This window comes from Limulus polyphemus, unplaced genomic scaffold, assembly GCF_000517525.1.
Source record: "Limulus polyphemus unplaced genomic scaffold, Limulus_polyphemus-2.1.2 Scaffold2740, whole genome shotgun sequence".
In the NCBI taxonomy this organism is placed as follows: Eukaryota; Metazoa; Arthropoda; class Merostomata; order Xiphosura; family Limulidae; genus Limulus; species Limulus polyphemus.
The window spans coordinates 122,739-138,255 of record NW_013668350.1 but is presented as its reverse complement, the minus strand read 5'-3'; the positions used below and the strand labels follow the sequence as shown (position 1 = coordinate 138,255).

General features: G+C 31.5%; 1 protein-coding gene across 1 annotated transcript in view; it reads right to left on the bottom strand.

The window, feature by feature from the left end:
• Window positions 1–1,132: 1,132 nt before the first annotated feature.
• The window catches only part of LOC106467789 (solute carrier family 25 member 40-like), a 31,965-nt gene continuing 17,580 nt past the window's right edge, over window positions 1,133–15,517 (bottom strand). Inside the window, exons 6-11 of the mRNA XM_022395982.1 lie at window positions 14,799–14,873; window positions 9,020–9,118; window positions 8,594–8,691; window positions 4,573–4,654; window positions 2,385–2,468; window positions 1,133–1,996 (exon numbers count right to left, since the gene is read on the bottom strand). Of these exons, the coding sequence (XP_022251690.1) occupies window positions 1,875–1,996; window positions 2,385–2,468; window positions 4,573–4,654; window positions 8,594–8,691; window positions 9,020–9,118; window positions 14,799–14,873 (560 nt within the window). The 3' untranslated portion in view covers window positions 1,133–1,874. The remainder of the gene's footprint in view (window positions 1,997–2,384; window positions 2,469–4,572; window positions 4,655–8,593; window positions 8,692–9,019; window positions 9,119–14,798; window positions 14,874–15,517) is intronic.

The following is a 15,517-nucleotide window of genomic DNA, read 5'->3' as shown; positions in this document are numbered from 1 at the left end:
TATAGTGTTCTTGTGGATTGTGGAGAGCAAGTTGCTGTCCATTTGAAACCTAGATTCATTATGAATACTCTGCCTAAACAACCTATCAACTGTTTAATATTAGAATATTCGTTAAATTAACGAATTAATTAATTTAACAAATATTCTAATATCAAACAGTTGTGCACATCGACCCTGATGAAGTCGAAAAGGCAAAACATTGGTTGAAAAACATATATTCTTAAGAGTTGGTGTTTAAAACAATTTCCTTGAAGCAGTAAAAACGAAATACAGATAACTGCTGTTACTTAAATGGACAGAATCCATGGTGCAGCTCTTTCTGAATATGATACTACTTTCAGTTTACTTGACCACAACTAAAAGTTACATCTTTTTTTTTTCAATTGTAAAATCAAAATATGATGAATAAAGTAGATTTATTTTTGTAATTTGATATTGTAAAGTGCATTGTATGACTGTTTAATTAGCATAATAAATTAAAATGGTTACAATGACTATAAATCATGTAGATTAAATCATAACAAAAAACTGACAAGACTGTACTTATTTAAAATGTTTTGCATCATATCTGTAGAGGAGTCAACATATTAAACAAATAAAATAGCTTACAGTTTCATATTTTCCTAAAAGACCAAAATATTTTAAGCAAAATAAGAGCATCTGACCATCTGCTGATTATTTAATGCTTCGTCTTGATAAATGTTCTTTGAATCCATATAAATCACGTGCTTTGAAAGTTTAGTGCTGTTAAACTTTCAAAACTATCACAAAGAATACTTAGGAACAATGCCTTATTTAATTACTTCATTTAGCTAACAAAAATAAAACCAATAATTTTTTAAGTAATGAAAAGAATGCCAAACAGTAAGTTTATGATAATAATTGGATCATACTTTTGAAGAACTGATAAAAAACAACAACTTAATTGTCTTTGGCTAAGTGAAGAAGAGTTATATACCAATGACTAGTGTGTATGTATCAAATCTAGTGAAGTATCTCGGGCCATAAGTAAATAACTGGAGTTTGTATTGTAAATGGACAAAAAACTTGATAACTAGCACATCTTGATGGTGGATTAAATGCACAAAGTAGCAGGTTTCCTTATTTCATCTAATTGTATTGTTGCTCTAGGTTTTCTTCAGAGAAGTTTGAATATTTATTTGACAATCTCTACAAGTTTTAGTGTCTGTACTGACTTCAACCAATCAAATGTGAATATGTACATGCATCAACAAGCAGAAAGAAAATAATCAGTTCTACAATAACCATACATATATATATATATATACATTGCCCTTAACTCTGTTTAGCCACACTATTTGACTTAGCCAAGGTCTTTCAAACCTCCTCTTGGCTAAAAACCCAATTCTGAGTAACATAAAAAACTATAATTACAAATAAGTTAAGAAAAGGAAAAACCCATTTCCAAACTAAAATGTTTACATAAAGGGGTGGGGGACAGAAAAAAGCTAATCAAAAAAAGAAATCGTACTGATTAACATTAAATATTTATCTTTTAATAATGAAGTGCCTAGTATCTAGTATTCAATGAAATAAAATGAATATTATAAGGCACCATTAGGAAGCACAAGACGTTGACATTTTTGGTTCTTGTCTATAAACATCATTCTGGAAATATGTTAGCCATTTTCTTTCTTTTTTTGTCCTGGACCAGCTAATCAGATTTGCTGAATGTAAAACAACATTCTCTTCTGACAGCAAGATCAGCTAGTCAAAAATACTAGACACCATATAACTTTCCTTCTTGCCCTGGAACATTTTATACAGAAAATATAAAATGGACAGAATAAACTTTTCTTGCTGCTCTTCAGTCAACAACTCAAATGCAAAAAAAAACGTCTATATACAGTTGATCAAAGAGTTTGAACTCCACGATGGGCATTATTATGTTGTCGGAAGAAAGCCTTACCAAATTCGTAGGTGCTAATCATGATGGCACAGGCTGGAGCAATTTTTACTACTCTTGGAACAATACCTGATGTGAAAAAAATCATCGTAAACACTTATTCATACACAACTTAAATCTTTAAGTATTGTTTTCCATTTATTGACAGATACCTTTTCAACAAATAAGTCTTTCGAATAAAGTAACATCCTTACGCAAAATGTATACAATTTTGCAGTATAAAAAAAATCAACATTTTCATGCTACATTTGTAATAATGCATGTGCTGAAGAACTTAATACATCCAACTAAGACTCCACATATTTTTTTTTATAAGATATCGTGAATTTTTGTGCTTATATTCTTATAACTTATCCAATCCTGTGTGACCAAATTTTAAATTTACTGCTCCAAACAAAATAGCTGCACTTGAAGTTATTTAGCATCATAATAAATGAAACAAAACTAACAACCTTACCAGCAAATAATGCTCTGAAACCCCTTTGACGATAAAGGTTCCTCAGTATATCGTATGTGCTAGTCAGTTGCTTATTACTGCTCTCTGAAATGTAAAATATTTTATTCATTAATACCTGAAACGTAATCTAGCTAATACATGTTGTCTGGTGGAGAAGTCATTTCTACAAAAAGAATAGCAATCTTTTAAGCAATGGAAAAATGTTTTCAAAATAAAACTTGGATTCAAATCTGTAAAAAAAGAAAACTCTTTTCAGTACATTTATTTATATGTACCAAAATAATACATTTTCCGCACACATAAACAATTTGTTTATGTTACAATAACACTCTAGTAACTGCTGGCATCTAATACGTGTGTAATATAAAATATGGACTAAATCTAACAGTTTGAAAAATTTTTATTAATGAAATTTTAAATTGGTTCTTCTGTAAGCTTCACTATTTAAAATTATATAAACTTTATTTTATGTAATTTTAACAACTTTTCTGTGAAACTACAGAGGGATTTTATAGGCTATATGTCTGATGGAGCAAGCTAAAATAATATTTTTATGCTTCATTTTCTTTTCAACAAAAACATCATTACAAACAAAACAGTGGTGTAAAGCTTTTACATGAAAATGTCTGTTCTGCTCACTCTGGCTATTCAACAAAAACAAATAAAACAGTGGTGTAAAGCTGCTACATGAAAATGTTTGTTCTGCTCACCCTGACTATTCAACAAACACAAATAAAACAGTAGTATAAAGCTGCTACATGAAAATGTCTGTTCTACTCACCCTGGCTATTCAACAAAAACAAATAAAACAGTGGTGTAAAGCTGCTACATGAAAATGTTTGTTCTGTTCACCCTGGCTAATTAACAAAAATAAAACAGTGGTGTAAAGCTGCTACATGAAAATGTTTGTTCTTCTCCCTCTGTCTAAAGTTTAAGAAACCTAACACATTTATTTCCCAATCCTTCAGACCATACTTAAAGTGACTGCATATTACACGTTAAATCATAAACATTTAGCTGCAGTGAAGTAGAGATAAAGAATATCAGACACAATTTGTTAAAGGCAAAAAATACAATATATTCATCATGATAAAAAACAGTAGACAGAGGAAATTTAGGGCAGTTGTTATATACTAGCCTCTGAAATGAATTACTTTTATCATTGACATATAACTTACAGACTAATTAAAAAAGAAGTTTATGATTTATTTAAAATCAGTGAATGGTAACAATTTAATTGCTGTAGTCCCACAGTTTGATACCTTATCCAATTTCACTTCTTCATATTGAGACAATAATTTTATCAAAAATTAATTACAATTCTGAGTCTTTGTGCAAGCTGAGTAAGAATTTTAAATAACATACTTCATTTGTACTCTCAAACTTGAATTTGCATTAAAACAGTAGCTGAATTCATTAAGCCTACACTGTAGTTAAACAGTTATTATTTCTTTCGTATCCATCACAGTAGCTTAAGTCACTGAGTCTAAACTATAGTTGAACAGTTAGTACTTATTTTGTATTCTTCACAAAGACTACAACTCAATCCTCTGTTTCTCTGTCTTACTAACCCTAAATTAATTCCTCTCTACACTAACACTCATAAAATCTTCAAATTTCTTTACAGAACTTTTATAGCCTTCTTGATTAGAGCACCACTTTAGAAGAGCCCTGAAACTACCCTAGAGGGAGCTACGGTATCTTCCATTAACACTTCAATCAAAATATTAGAAAACTGCCTATAAATCATTTATAAAATAAAATAAATATCACTGTTGCCAACTGCAGAAAAACAAAAATGTGTAGTGATAAGAAAATGTAATGTTTGAGGAAAAAATAAAATCTCTGTACATTTTAAGTACATAACAAAACTTTAGTATGGTCATAAAGTGAGAATGTCACAGTTAGTTTAAAAGAAAATTATCAATTATGCACTAGACTAAAAAATCCTTATAAAAACACATATCTTATAGAAGGAAATACAAACAGACAGACATACACACCAATATGGAAAGTATATCTTCCAATTCTGGGTACATAAGAAGATTTAAGTATTTGGGTGGTTTTATTTTAAAAGTTACTTACTAAATGTGAAAACAGAGACAAGCTTAAAAAATAGAACCATAATCCATGTGCAAGTACAAATAATGCCATTTTAGATAGCACAAAGTTGTAATGTTATACTTACTAGCAAGAATTTCCATTTCTCCTAGCTCTATCTGTCGATGTGTTTTAACCACATCAAAGGGAAGAGTCAATACAGCTGCTACCTACAAATTTAAAGAAAATCAAAAGCAGGATGATCCTGAAGGAATAATATTTTAATATCCAGTTTGCGATTCAATGAGATCGAATTTGGTGGAATGGGTGGGCAACAAAGTATGGTCACAGTTTCCTATTATTCAAGGTAGAAAAAAAATTTTTTTGATAAAGGAACGTGGCCTGGTAACTCCAAAAAACCCCATTATACTGCCAAAAGAACTCACCCTCTCAGCAGTATTTGGCCATGAATATGTGGAGTATGTTCCTTTTGTACAAAAATTGTAGAAGAGTTTACATCCAGACAGATGCTGCACTTAGCCAACTTATTTCAGCAAATAAGCTTTTACTGAGCCTTCCTTGGCTATCTCTATTGCCAGAATTTGAGAAAACCATGAAGAAAATGGCTTTACAGAGGTGAGGAACTAGATTTTGTATTGTGCAACATGTGCAGCCACTACCCTCTATTGTATAGGATTATGGGTTTTACTCCCCCATAGACTGGAACTTAGTGTGAACTTGACCACACTGGTGGACAATTCAGATCACAGATATCATAAGAAGTACAAATATCTATTCAGAATTAAAAAAAAAAAAGAGAGTACCAGAAAGCCTTGTTTGGGAATTAACCCACCAAACATGTCTCCCTGACTCACAGAATAGGTGTTAAATAATTATGAAACTGGTTCAAAAACTTTATGATGTAAACACCTGTTTTTCATAAACAAGATCAAACTAGCAAAAATTTTTAACGCATTAATGTTTAAATTATAAGCATGTAACTTTTCTAAACTTTTCACCATTACTGTTAATCCTCTTGTTTTACTTTTTAATTTCTTTTTATGCATTAAAAATTTTTGCTAGTTTGATCTTGTTTAGGTAACATATTTATGGATGATGTTGAAAACAAATCTCAGAGAAGACCACTGAAAATGTTTCATTCATGTCGTCTTCTATATTTGGACTATCAATACCAAATCTCTCAAAAGTTCTTTTCGCATATTATCTCATTACACAAAACTATCATGTTTATCCTTCACTACTATCCACTCCCCCACACACATACTTTTCTGATGTCATTGTATCCATAAACGATGGCCTTCTACAAACTTACTTGCACAGTAAAAATCAACAGATAAACCACCATATCTTAATTACCAAATATGTCCTTATAAGGACTCTGACATTCATGGACAGATTTAAAGAGCCATCAATATTCAACTAAAAGCTGGGCCCAAACAATATAATACCAAAGTATCTAACAGAATTCCTCTTATTGTTATATTTTATTGAAACTCGACAACACTCGATAAGTTTAACACCTATGTAAAACATGTTCTGGAAACTTCCTGTTATTTCATTCAGGAAAAAGAAAAAAATATGAAAACCATTCTCATTCACAATAAAACAGACATCCCCATTGAATGATTGTACTAAAGTTCAATGTCAGCCCAGCAGGTTCATGAAAACTACAAACATTTTCTCTATCAAACACAAGCAAAACCACTTTAATCAATGACATGGATTCAAAAAGTGGATTCCAAGCTAAAAAAATAGAACTGTAAGAAAATTATCACTTTTATCCCTTCTGGTATTAACCTTAGTTGTATCATCAATGACTTTTGACCATTGATGTCTTCTCTGTCAGTTAAACACCAAGTTTCAACTTGTGGCTTTTCAGTTACTACCCTTATTTATCTGCTTCACTTACTTTACACTTTTATATTTGGTAACAAATTTCTGGTGTTTGGCTTACTCCTTAATTTAAAGAATCATTTTACATTTACATATTATTTATTATTCTGGATTTTACAAAAATTAATTAATTTTCTTACATTGTCCTCTATCTGATCACTTACAAATTCATTTTTAATTTTGCATTTTTCACATTTGCATCTGTTTTGTATTAAGCAAAAAATGACAGTAAATAAAGATACACACAAATAAAACAAAAATAATATTGGTAAGTTCTATGTTTCAATAATCATGTCTTCAAGTTAAAAACATACTTTACAATACTGTGTAAATAAGCAAAGTTATGGACCTATAAGCAGTTTTAGGGTTAACAGTTTAGAAAACCATATTTAAAAAAGCCACTGGGATACATATGAACCTCACCGTTAATTCTACAGTTAATATAAAAGTATGGTGTTTGGAATGATAACCAATGAATGAACTATGACTGAAAAGTTTAATGAATTAATTTTCCTGTAAAATTTAATAATTTTGGGAGGAGCTATGGGCAAAGAAATACAACAGATATTTCACACGCACCAAGATAATTAACAAACTACACTTGTACTCACTTTGATTGATATTTCAGAATATCCTGCTTTAACAAAAAAAAAGTGGTACTTCTGTTGCAAGATCTACTTCAATGGAAGTTAATATATAGTATACAATGTTGTGGTGCATAAACAGTTGAAACATGAAGCTATCTGTTGTAAATATGTCTCAAAATAGCATGGTTTGGAATATCTAAAAGTGTCTAAAAACAACAAGATAGCAGCTTACAAATTATGTGCTGAAAAAATTTCACATGGAGGCAGCACTGGTAGAGGTTTCAACATAAAACATTCAACACACCACTGTAAGATATGTCATGCCACTAAATACAATGATTTTCTAAAGATACCTAGGGGAAAAGCACGAGATAGGACCAGAGGGAAAGAAAAACCCCATACCAAAGTAGTTACCACTATTTCAAACACTAAAATGTTCAAAGAAATTAGGTCATGAAGATTCCAGGACAAAAGAAATTTCCAAACGTTCAATGGATTTTATGGCTCTGGATGAATAAGTGAATTATTTAAACTTATATTATTACTACTACTGTAAAACGTATTACACCAAGTTCTTTTTTGTGTATTTTTCATCTTGATCTTTGATCTGCATTGCTTACAAACATATTTGTTTTGTGTTTTGAAGCCATAGCAGTTGTTCTCTGAAGTTACAAAGTGGTGGGGCTGAATTTTGTAAAATATATTGAATTGTTATATGTTACTATTTTGGTGGTAAGGTAACTTTACATTCACCCATATAAAGTTTCTACTACAAGCTAACAAAAATTACAATTTAAAAGTTAATATATATTCTGTGTTTTCACTAATGCAGTGTATTTTGTTAATTTTTCATGACTGGTATTTTTTAAATTTGTTTCCTGAACTAAATGCACCAAGTAAATACTATTTATACATTTTTGTTATAAATGCAACCAAAGACATTATCTACAGGTTAAAATTTAATTTTTTTCAGTAGTTTAAAGTGCCTTACCTACACTAATACCAATATTGGTATTGGCATCAGTATCAATATTAGACAAGAAAATCTTAATTGGTGCACCTCTAATAAAGAAGCTTGTTTTAAAGTATATATTGCTTTATGTACCCACTTACATAAGAAACATATTTTAATAACTTAATTTATTAAAGTGCAAGAAACAGTTATACAAATTATTAGATCTTTTTCCACCAGATTAAAATTAGATTACTTAACAAGGAACTGTACACTAAACAATAATGCAATGTTCATTTAAAGCAATAATTCTGAAGACTAGTAACTAAGCAACAAAGTAAAAAACTTCTTGGTTACCCATATTGTTACTGTTTCCTAGTTATTAGAAAGTTCTCTTAAATAATCCCTATGTTTTGAGCATTAGGCAATAGTTATCCAACAGAGAGCGATATATATATTTAACTTTTGATTTCTTAAACTAAAACCTTAATTTGATGCTTAGTTTCCTGTTTTTGTTGTTAAATTGTCATTTCCAATGCCACCATTCACCTACTAATATTTATATTAATATTAGTTTTATAGTCTGCTTTTACTAACCTCAATAACTGTTTCCATACTTTTCAAACTTTTATCCTTTTTAAGATCCAATTAAAAGATAAAAACCAACAACACATACAGTAAACTATACAAATAATAGTACAAAAGTTTCAGCTTACAGTTCCAGCAGTTGCTCCAGCACTAAAACTGAACCAAAATCCAGGTTGTTCCATTTGAAATTGTATCTTTATTTGTTCATAACTGGCCCAGTAAATACCTAAAAAAAAAAGGTTTATTCATGTATCTTACAAAGTGATTTGTTCAAATAATGACTTCTTAAATGTTCCATTACTTTTTCACATAAAAAAAGTCAGGGGGAGATAGTCTTTCAAATAACTGTTCAAAAGGTATGGGAATAATTTTGAAGTTTTTAAAATTCAGGAAGAATTTTGAGTGATTGAAAAGAATTTCTGAAAAGGCAAACATACATTAAAAAAATTAGAACAGAATTTTAGGAAACTTGATTCAGAGTACAAGTAAAACATGGGTTTTTTGTGAAAGAATATCAAACTCTGAAAGAAAATGTTATGATTGCAAACACTTACATGAAAATGGCACATCTCTAAGAATAGTTGATTCTAGGCCTCTCCAAAGGGACAAATAGCCTTGAACTTGTACTAAACTATGGACAGCTTTTCCAATTTCTAAAGTATAGAAATAAATTAACTATAAATTTGAGTAATTCATAAATGCTGGTAAAACTCAACTCACAAAATCTTATCATAATGAAATACAGTTCACAATTAACATTTTAATAAAACAAAACTGCAAAGTTTGAACTAGCAAGTAATACCACACTTTTAAATAATTCTTATTCTATGGTAAATCACATTTAGCAACAACACCTATACTGTAAATAAAACAAAAGATTATTATTTGACACAAAAACTTTGCTAGATTTTAATTTGAAAACAAATCAAATTCTTTTAAATCTACTGTTTCTAGCAATGCCTATGTTTTACTGGACAAATACAGAATAACTTCAAATAAAATAACAGGTAGACTGCCTTAATTATCCTAGAATTTGTGGTTATAACAGATGTTATAACCAGACTACATTTACGTATGCTAAATCACGCACATGCACTTGCTAAATTATACTTTATTCAGATAGTCCAGTGATGAATGTTGTCTGTCAAAGGATACAAACATGCCAAGTTATTCATCTATGGTTTATTCCGTATATCATTTTTCAGGGACTTGTACACTTGATCTTTGAAAACGTATATAAAACAAGGCATAATTTAACTGGGTCTTTTGAAAGAACTTTCTTGATAATTTGTTCTTTTATGAATAGATATGTATTGCACATTTGATTTCAATGTTAGCATTACTTTCTATTAGAGTCTGTTAAAGACATTAGTTTTCTTTGTGCCTGATAGGATAATGTACAAAATATTAAACTTAAATAGAAGCAACTGACCATCTAGGAATAATTACAGTGGTCATTTTAATTTAAACTTTTACACACGTATCTAGCTAGAGTGAGTGAGAACAAATGAGGCCTAATAAAAGGTTATAAAGATGGGTCAAACCAGAAGTGTTAGAAACAGGATGAGATGGCTATCAATAAAACATTTTGAGATGATATATCATACATTCATAAGAAAAATTATTTTATTCATTATTTTGTACAGTTGATAACTATTTTAAAAAAACATATACATAACTTTAAGTAATGATAAAAATACAGAATAAAATCATGTAATTGTATATATCAATTGTTTAACACAGAAATTGTAAAATATTAGAACTACAGCTAATTTATACACGTGGTCTTTGAGCACTTCTAATATAAGATATTGAAACTATTTATATAAAATGAGCATGCTTCTATTTTATAAATAAATCATTAAGCCATACATTATTATCATTCCATCTCAGTAATTTTGAATATCTTAATTTAAATTATTAACTCATCCCTTAAAAACTGGGTTATTTAAAGTTGTTCTTCTCCACATTACAATTGGATAACCAAAAATGCTATTACAAACCTGAGTTCTTTGGCAGAATTGATAAAATCTAGTTAGGATCAGTTGGCAGCAAAGAGAAACTTTGTTTTTTAACAGCCAGGACAGATAAAAAAAAAGATTGAATGAAGAAATAAATAAGTAAATAATTCTAGAAAAGCAGAAAGAATGCTTTAAGAAAATACACAAACTTAAAGAGTTGTTGTACGTAGAGGAACTCCACTACACACTTTAAATAAAAGTCAAAGAGTTACAGCTTTTGAGTGGATTATTTATTTCTATTTTTGTTTGACTTTAATGTTTGGTGCTCCAAAAATTCAGAAAAACCTGACTTGCATCCGACCCATCCTTTCAGCTTATGGCAGCTACAGTCATGAAAATGCACAATTCCTAGATTTTCTGATCAAACCGTCACATGACAATGATAAATACCAGGTTAAAAGTGTTCTAGAATTCTCAACAACCATCACAAAATTTACAATTTTGATACCAAAAGAAGAGGCAACAAATGTAGCTCTAGACATTATATCAAAAAATTCCAACAAATTGTATTACAAACTGAGCTTGGAAATTTTGAAAGACTTGTTCCACCTTACAATGAAAATATGTTTCACCTGTCAAGGTAACCTATGAACAAATAGATGACCTAAGCATAATAGAAAATAGAAAGTCAGGCCATTAACACAGCTCTGCACCCTCCCACACACACTGGTTTATATACGTCGATGATGTATTGTGTGGATCTGAAGACAACAACCATCAGCAGTCATTTCTACAACGTGTAAACAATGTTCACTCCAGCATCAAATTCATTCATGAAAAAAAAAGAGAATGAAAACCAGTTGTTAGCATTTTCCTACACTGAAAATGTATTTCCTATAGATACTTACCTCTCCTCACAAAATAGCTTTTCGCGATTAGCACTACATTATAGCGGCAAAATTTTCAATTCATGCTACTAGCCTTCCATCTCCCACTTTTGCATATCCACATGCAAATGATCTTGCAGCAGCTCTCCACCAATAGGAGCATCACACCACTCTTTTCACAACCAGTGCCCTCTTCACATCTGCACTTGTTAATCATTTCGAGATTGATCAGAAGACCTACACCATATATCATCAGAAGTGGAGAGGCTGAGTGCAAAATGTGAGAGGAGGTAAGTATATATCAGAAATACATTTTCAGTATAGGAAAATGCTAACTTTCAATACGATATCTTACCTCTTCTCACAAATTGCAAGAATCCCATATTGAACTGGTGGAGGGCTGATAAAAAAATAAAAAATGATCTCCCTTCAGGAAGCAGCCAAAGAGAGATCAGGTGTGGAACCGAAAGAGAAACATCACTCTGCAGGGGGACACAGCACCATATCTGATCTTGGTATATTTTTTCTCAATTTATGACAGTGTCACAAACATAAAAGGCAGAAAAATATAAGGAATCCAAGAATATGTATTACCGATGAATGGGACTCCTGGGTATCAAGTAACTAGGGCGCTACAGACCATAATGTTAGTTCGACCTCATCCAACCCCTGGTGGTATCTGGACTGGTACATCAAATCCTCGTTAGGTAGAGGATCACCTACCTCTTCACCTTGAAACGGGAATTGGTAGGGCTTCTGTACCAAAATCCGTCACCAGTTGCATCCATTTCCCACACAACCAACACCAGATCCACTGGGAACTGACAACCAGCAGACAGTAGGTGGGTGGAAAGCCCTGGCAGGATGACATCTTTGGTCCAAAACCTGATGGTAATGGGTATAGTACTTCCAGTTTATAGTAGGAGGAGGATATCTGGCAGTACACAACCGGAAAAGCGTGCTGTGTCCAGCTACAGCCAACACCAGATCCACTGAGAACCGACATCCAGCAGATGTTACAAAGAGGGAATGCAAACCTGAGGTACATCTCAAGTCCAAAATATGGCAGCTGTGGGCATTTGTCATCTAGTCCACAGTAGAAGGAGGGATACAAGCCAGCACACAAGTGAGGACTTTACTTAGCTGGACCATCTACAACCAACACCGGACCCACCGGGAATGTACATCCAGAGGAACATCTCAGTCTTAGGGGCAAACTGCAATTATATATATATTTATTTATGACATGGTGGAGTGCTTCAACTAAAACCTGGCGGCATCTGGAATTGTACATCAAGTCCATGGTAGGAAAGATGTCACGCCATCTACACATAATACTAATCATGACAGGGTCATCTCCAATCAAAACCAGACCCTCTGAGAATGTTCATCTAAAGGATGATAGGACAAAAACAGTTGGTCAGATATATAGACAGGAGGACGGTGTAGTGCTACAACTAAAACCAGGTGGCATCTGGAATTGTACATCAGGTTCCTGGTAGGAAGAGATTCAACGTCACAGAGCAGCACCGTTGGGCAGCAATCTCTGTCTGCTTTACCCATGTTAGTCAATGAGTGTATGGTTTGGGATTACCATATTTATGAAGCAAAAAAACTACCAGAGAGAGAACTATTAGCAGTCCTACAGAACACCCCATCACTACGGTGTGCATAACTCAAACGTAATAACGTAATTATTTAGCCATAGATAACAATAAAAAGGGAGACACACACAATCAACACCTGGTATCATCTGGAATTGTACATCAGGATGGATGTAAGAAGAGTTACAACATAACTGACATCGAGCATCGTCACAGGATGGACAGTGCGTATTTTCAACAACAAAAAAATATACCTGGTCGAGCACCACTTGTCATAAAGTGGGATCCACAACGCACTAACAAAAGGCCCCTGAAAAAGTAAGAACAATTTGAAAAGCAACCTTTCACAATACCAAAATGTGAAAATTTATACAAATAGTAAAGAAAAACAAAGTCAGTAGTATAACGGAAACGTTCAACAAATACGCGAGCAAAAACTAGCATGTTTGTATAGTAGTACTGCCAATCGACAAGTGATTATTGAGTGCAGATGTAAAGAGGGTACTGGTTACAATAGGAGTGGTGTTCTGCTCCTATTGGTGGAGAGAGCTGCTGAATGTTCATTTGTATGTGGATATACAGAAGCAGGAGAAGAAAGGTTAGTGGTGTGCAATGAAATTTTGCACCAACAGAGGGCAGTGCTAGTTGAGAAAAGTTATTTTGTGAGAAGAGGTCAGGTTAGCATCAGAATTTAAATTACACGAACCTAAAAAGAGAAAGAAACTCCAACAGTTTTAACCAGAAAATCTTTCACAAATCTGGTAATGATAACAACTATATAAAGTGAGACTCAGCCCACTCAATTCAACAAGAATTTGGCATGTTATCGTACATTTACAACAAATCTTTTAACATATGCAGCAGCAGTAATCTGTAACACGAACTACAATCAATATCCGATACATTTATTAACAAATGTCATTTTCCTATACATGTTATCACTAGAGCCTAAGCCAAATATAAAAACAAACTCAATAACAGAAAAAAAGAAAGAAAAAACAACATAAGCTCCACAAAGGAAACAATATGCACAAAATCAAACATATTAATAGGTGTCTTACCATATCATGGCTATGTAACCAAAAATATCATAAACATTTGGAAATATGTATGAAAAAATACAAAATAAACAGTAAAGCTATTTTTATTCAAAAACCAAACACTAAAATCAAAACACAAAAATCACCCTTTACACTTTATAAATTGGAACAAAATGCTTGCACAATAGTTGACACAATAGACGGCAGTTACCTGATGATGGCCACACAAGTTGATGAAACTTTGTAATAAAGTCAAACAAAAAAATCATAATGAACAATTCACTAAAAAGCTATACCTCTGAACTTTTATTTAAGCTTAAGGGTTGTCCAAAATTAAACTTGGTAACTTGATGTCACAGTTTTTTTGTTTAAATGAATGTAAACTCGGGATGTGTATCAACTGGCTCAGAACTGCCTAAGATAGAAAAAAGGATCCAACAAACAATGACTAATAACTGATAAGAATAGGAGCTAAGATGTGAAAGCCAAAGGACAATTATGTAAAGTCAAAACCATTTAAATAATTCTTTAACACCTCATTTTTAGCTATTTCTTTTTACTTTATTTCTAACATTTATGTATACTTCCAGAACTAAATAAAAAAACAAATTTCCAATCACCCATATACAAGGTAAACTAACAAACTTAAACTCACAATTTTGAACTAGTTTAACAATAACAGAATCATCTTTCTAGTTTCACATCCTCTTTTATGAAAACTTTGGCTAGTTAATTGGCCAAAGAAGAGGGATTAGCTTGCCATTTCAGCAATAATTTAGTTGAACTGTTTTTCTAGGCAAACGTATAAATTCAAAATATGAGAAATATAAACAATACCCACCAAAATAACTTAGTTTTTTGGACTGCATCTTTGTTCTAACAAGTTCCAGTGGACTTATCACAGTGACAGCAATAACTGAAAAAAATACAAAGGAAACCATTGATATATGTGTGTAATTATTCATGTTTTTCGATGCCCTTTTGAGAGATTAGAAAAACCAGAAAACATGAAACTCATACAAACAGATTTCAAAACAGTTTAGATCAAAATTTGTTTTTCTTTTTTTATAGGAAACCTTGAATTAGATGACATGAATATTTACCACAATTAAGAATAGTAAACATAATTTTCACAATTATTTACAACTACAAAACGAGACTTTCACTAAAAAATTAAAGCATGTAAAATTCATAAATATAATTAAAATTGGAACTCAAAAATTAAAGTCACCACAACAAATTAAAATGTTGCATATTTTAAAACAGAACAGTAATCAGATAAAAAACAATTTTACAAGACCTAAAGAGAACTACTATATTATTTAATATATCAAAGGTCATTCCTTTTATATTTTCATTTTCTATTACTATACTTTTATTATAGAGACTGTTTTGCATTTTTAGCTTAATACAAGTATTTAGGACTAACTTAAAATGTCCTAAACTTGTTGAACTTTACGAGATATTAGTGGGATTATGGCTGATAATAACAATAACGCCATCAAACAGACAAAAAAATATTCTAATTTTTATAAGTAGAAATATAAGAACATTATATTT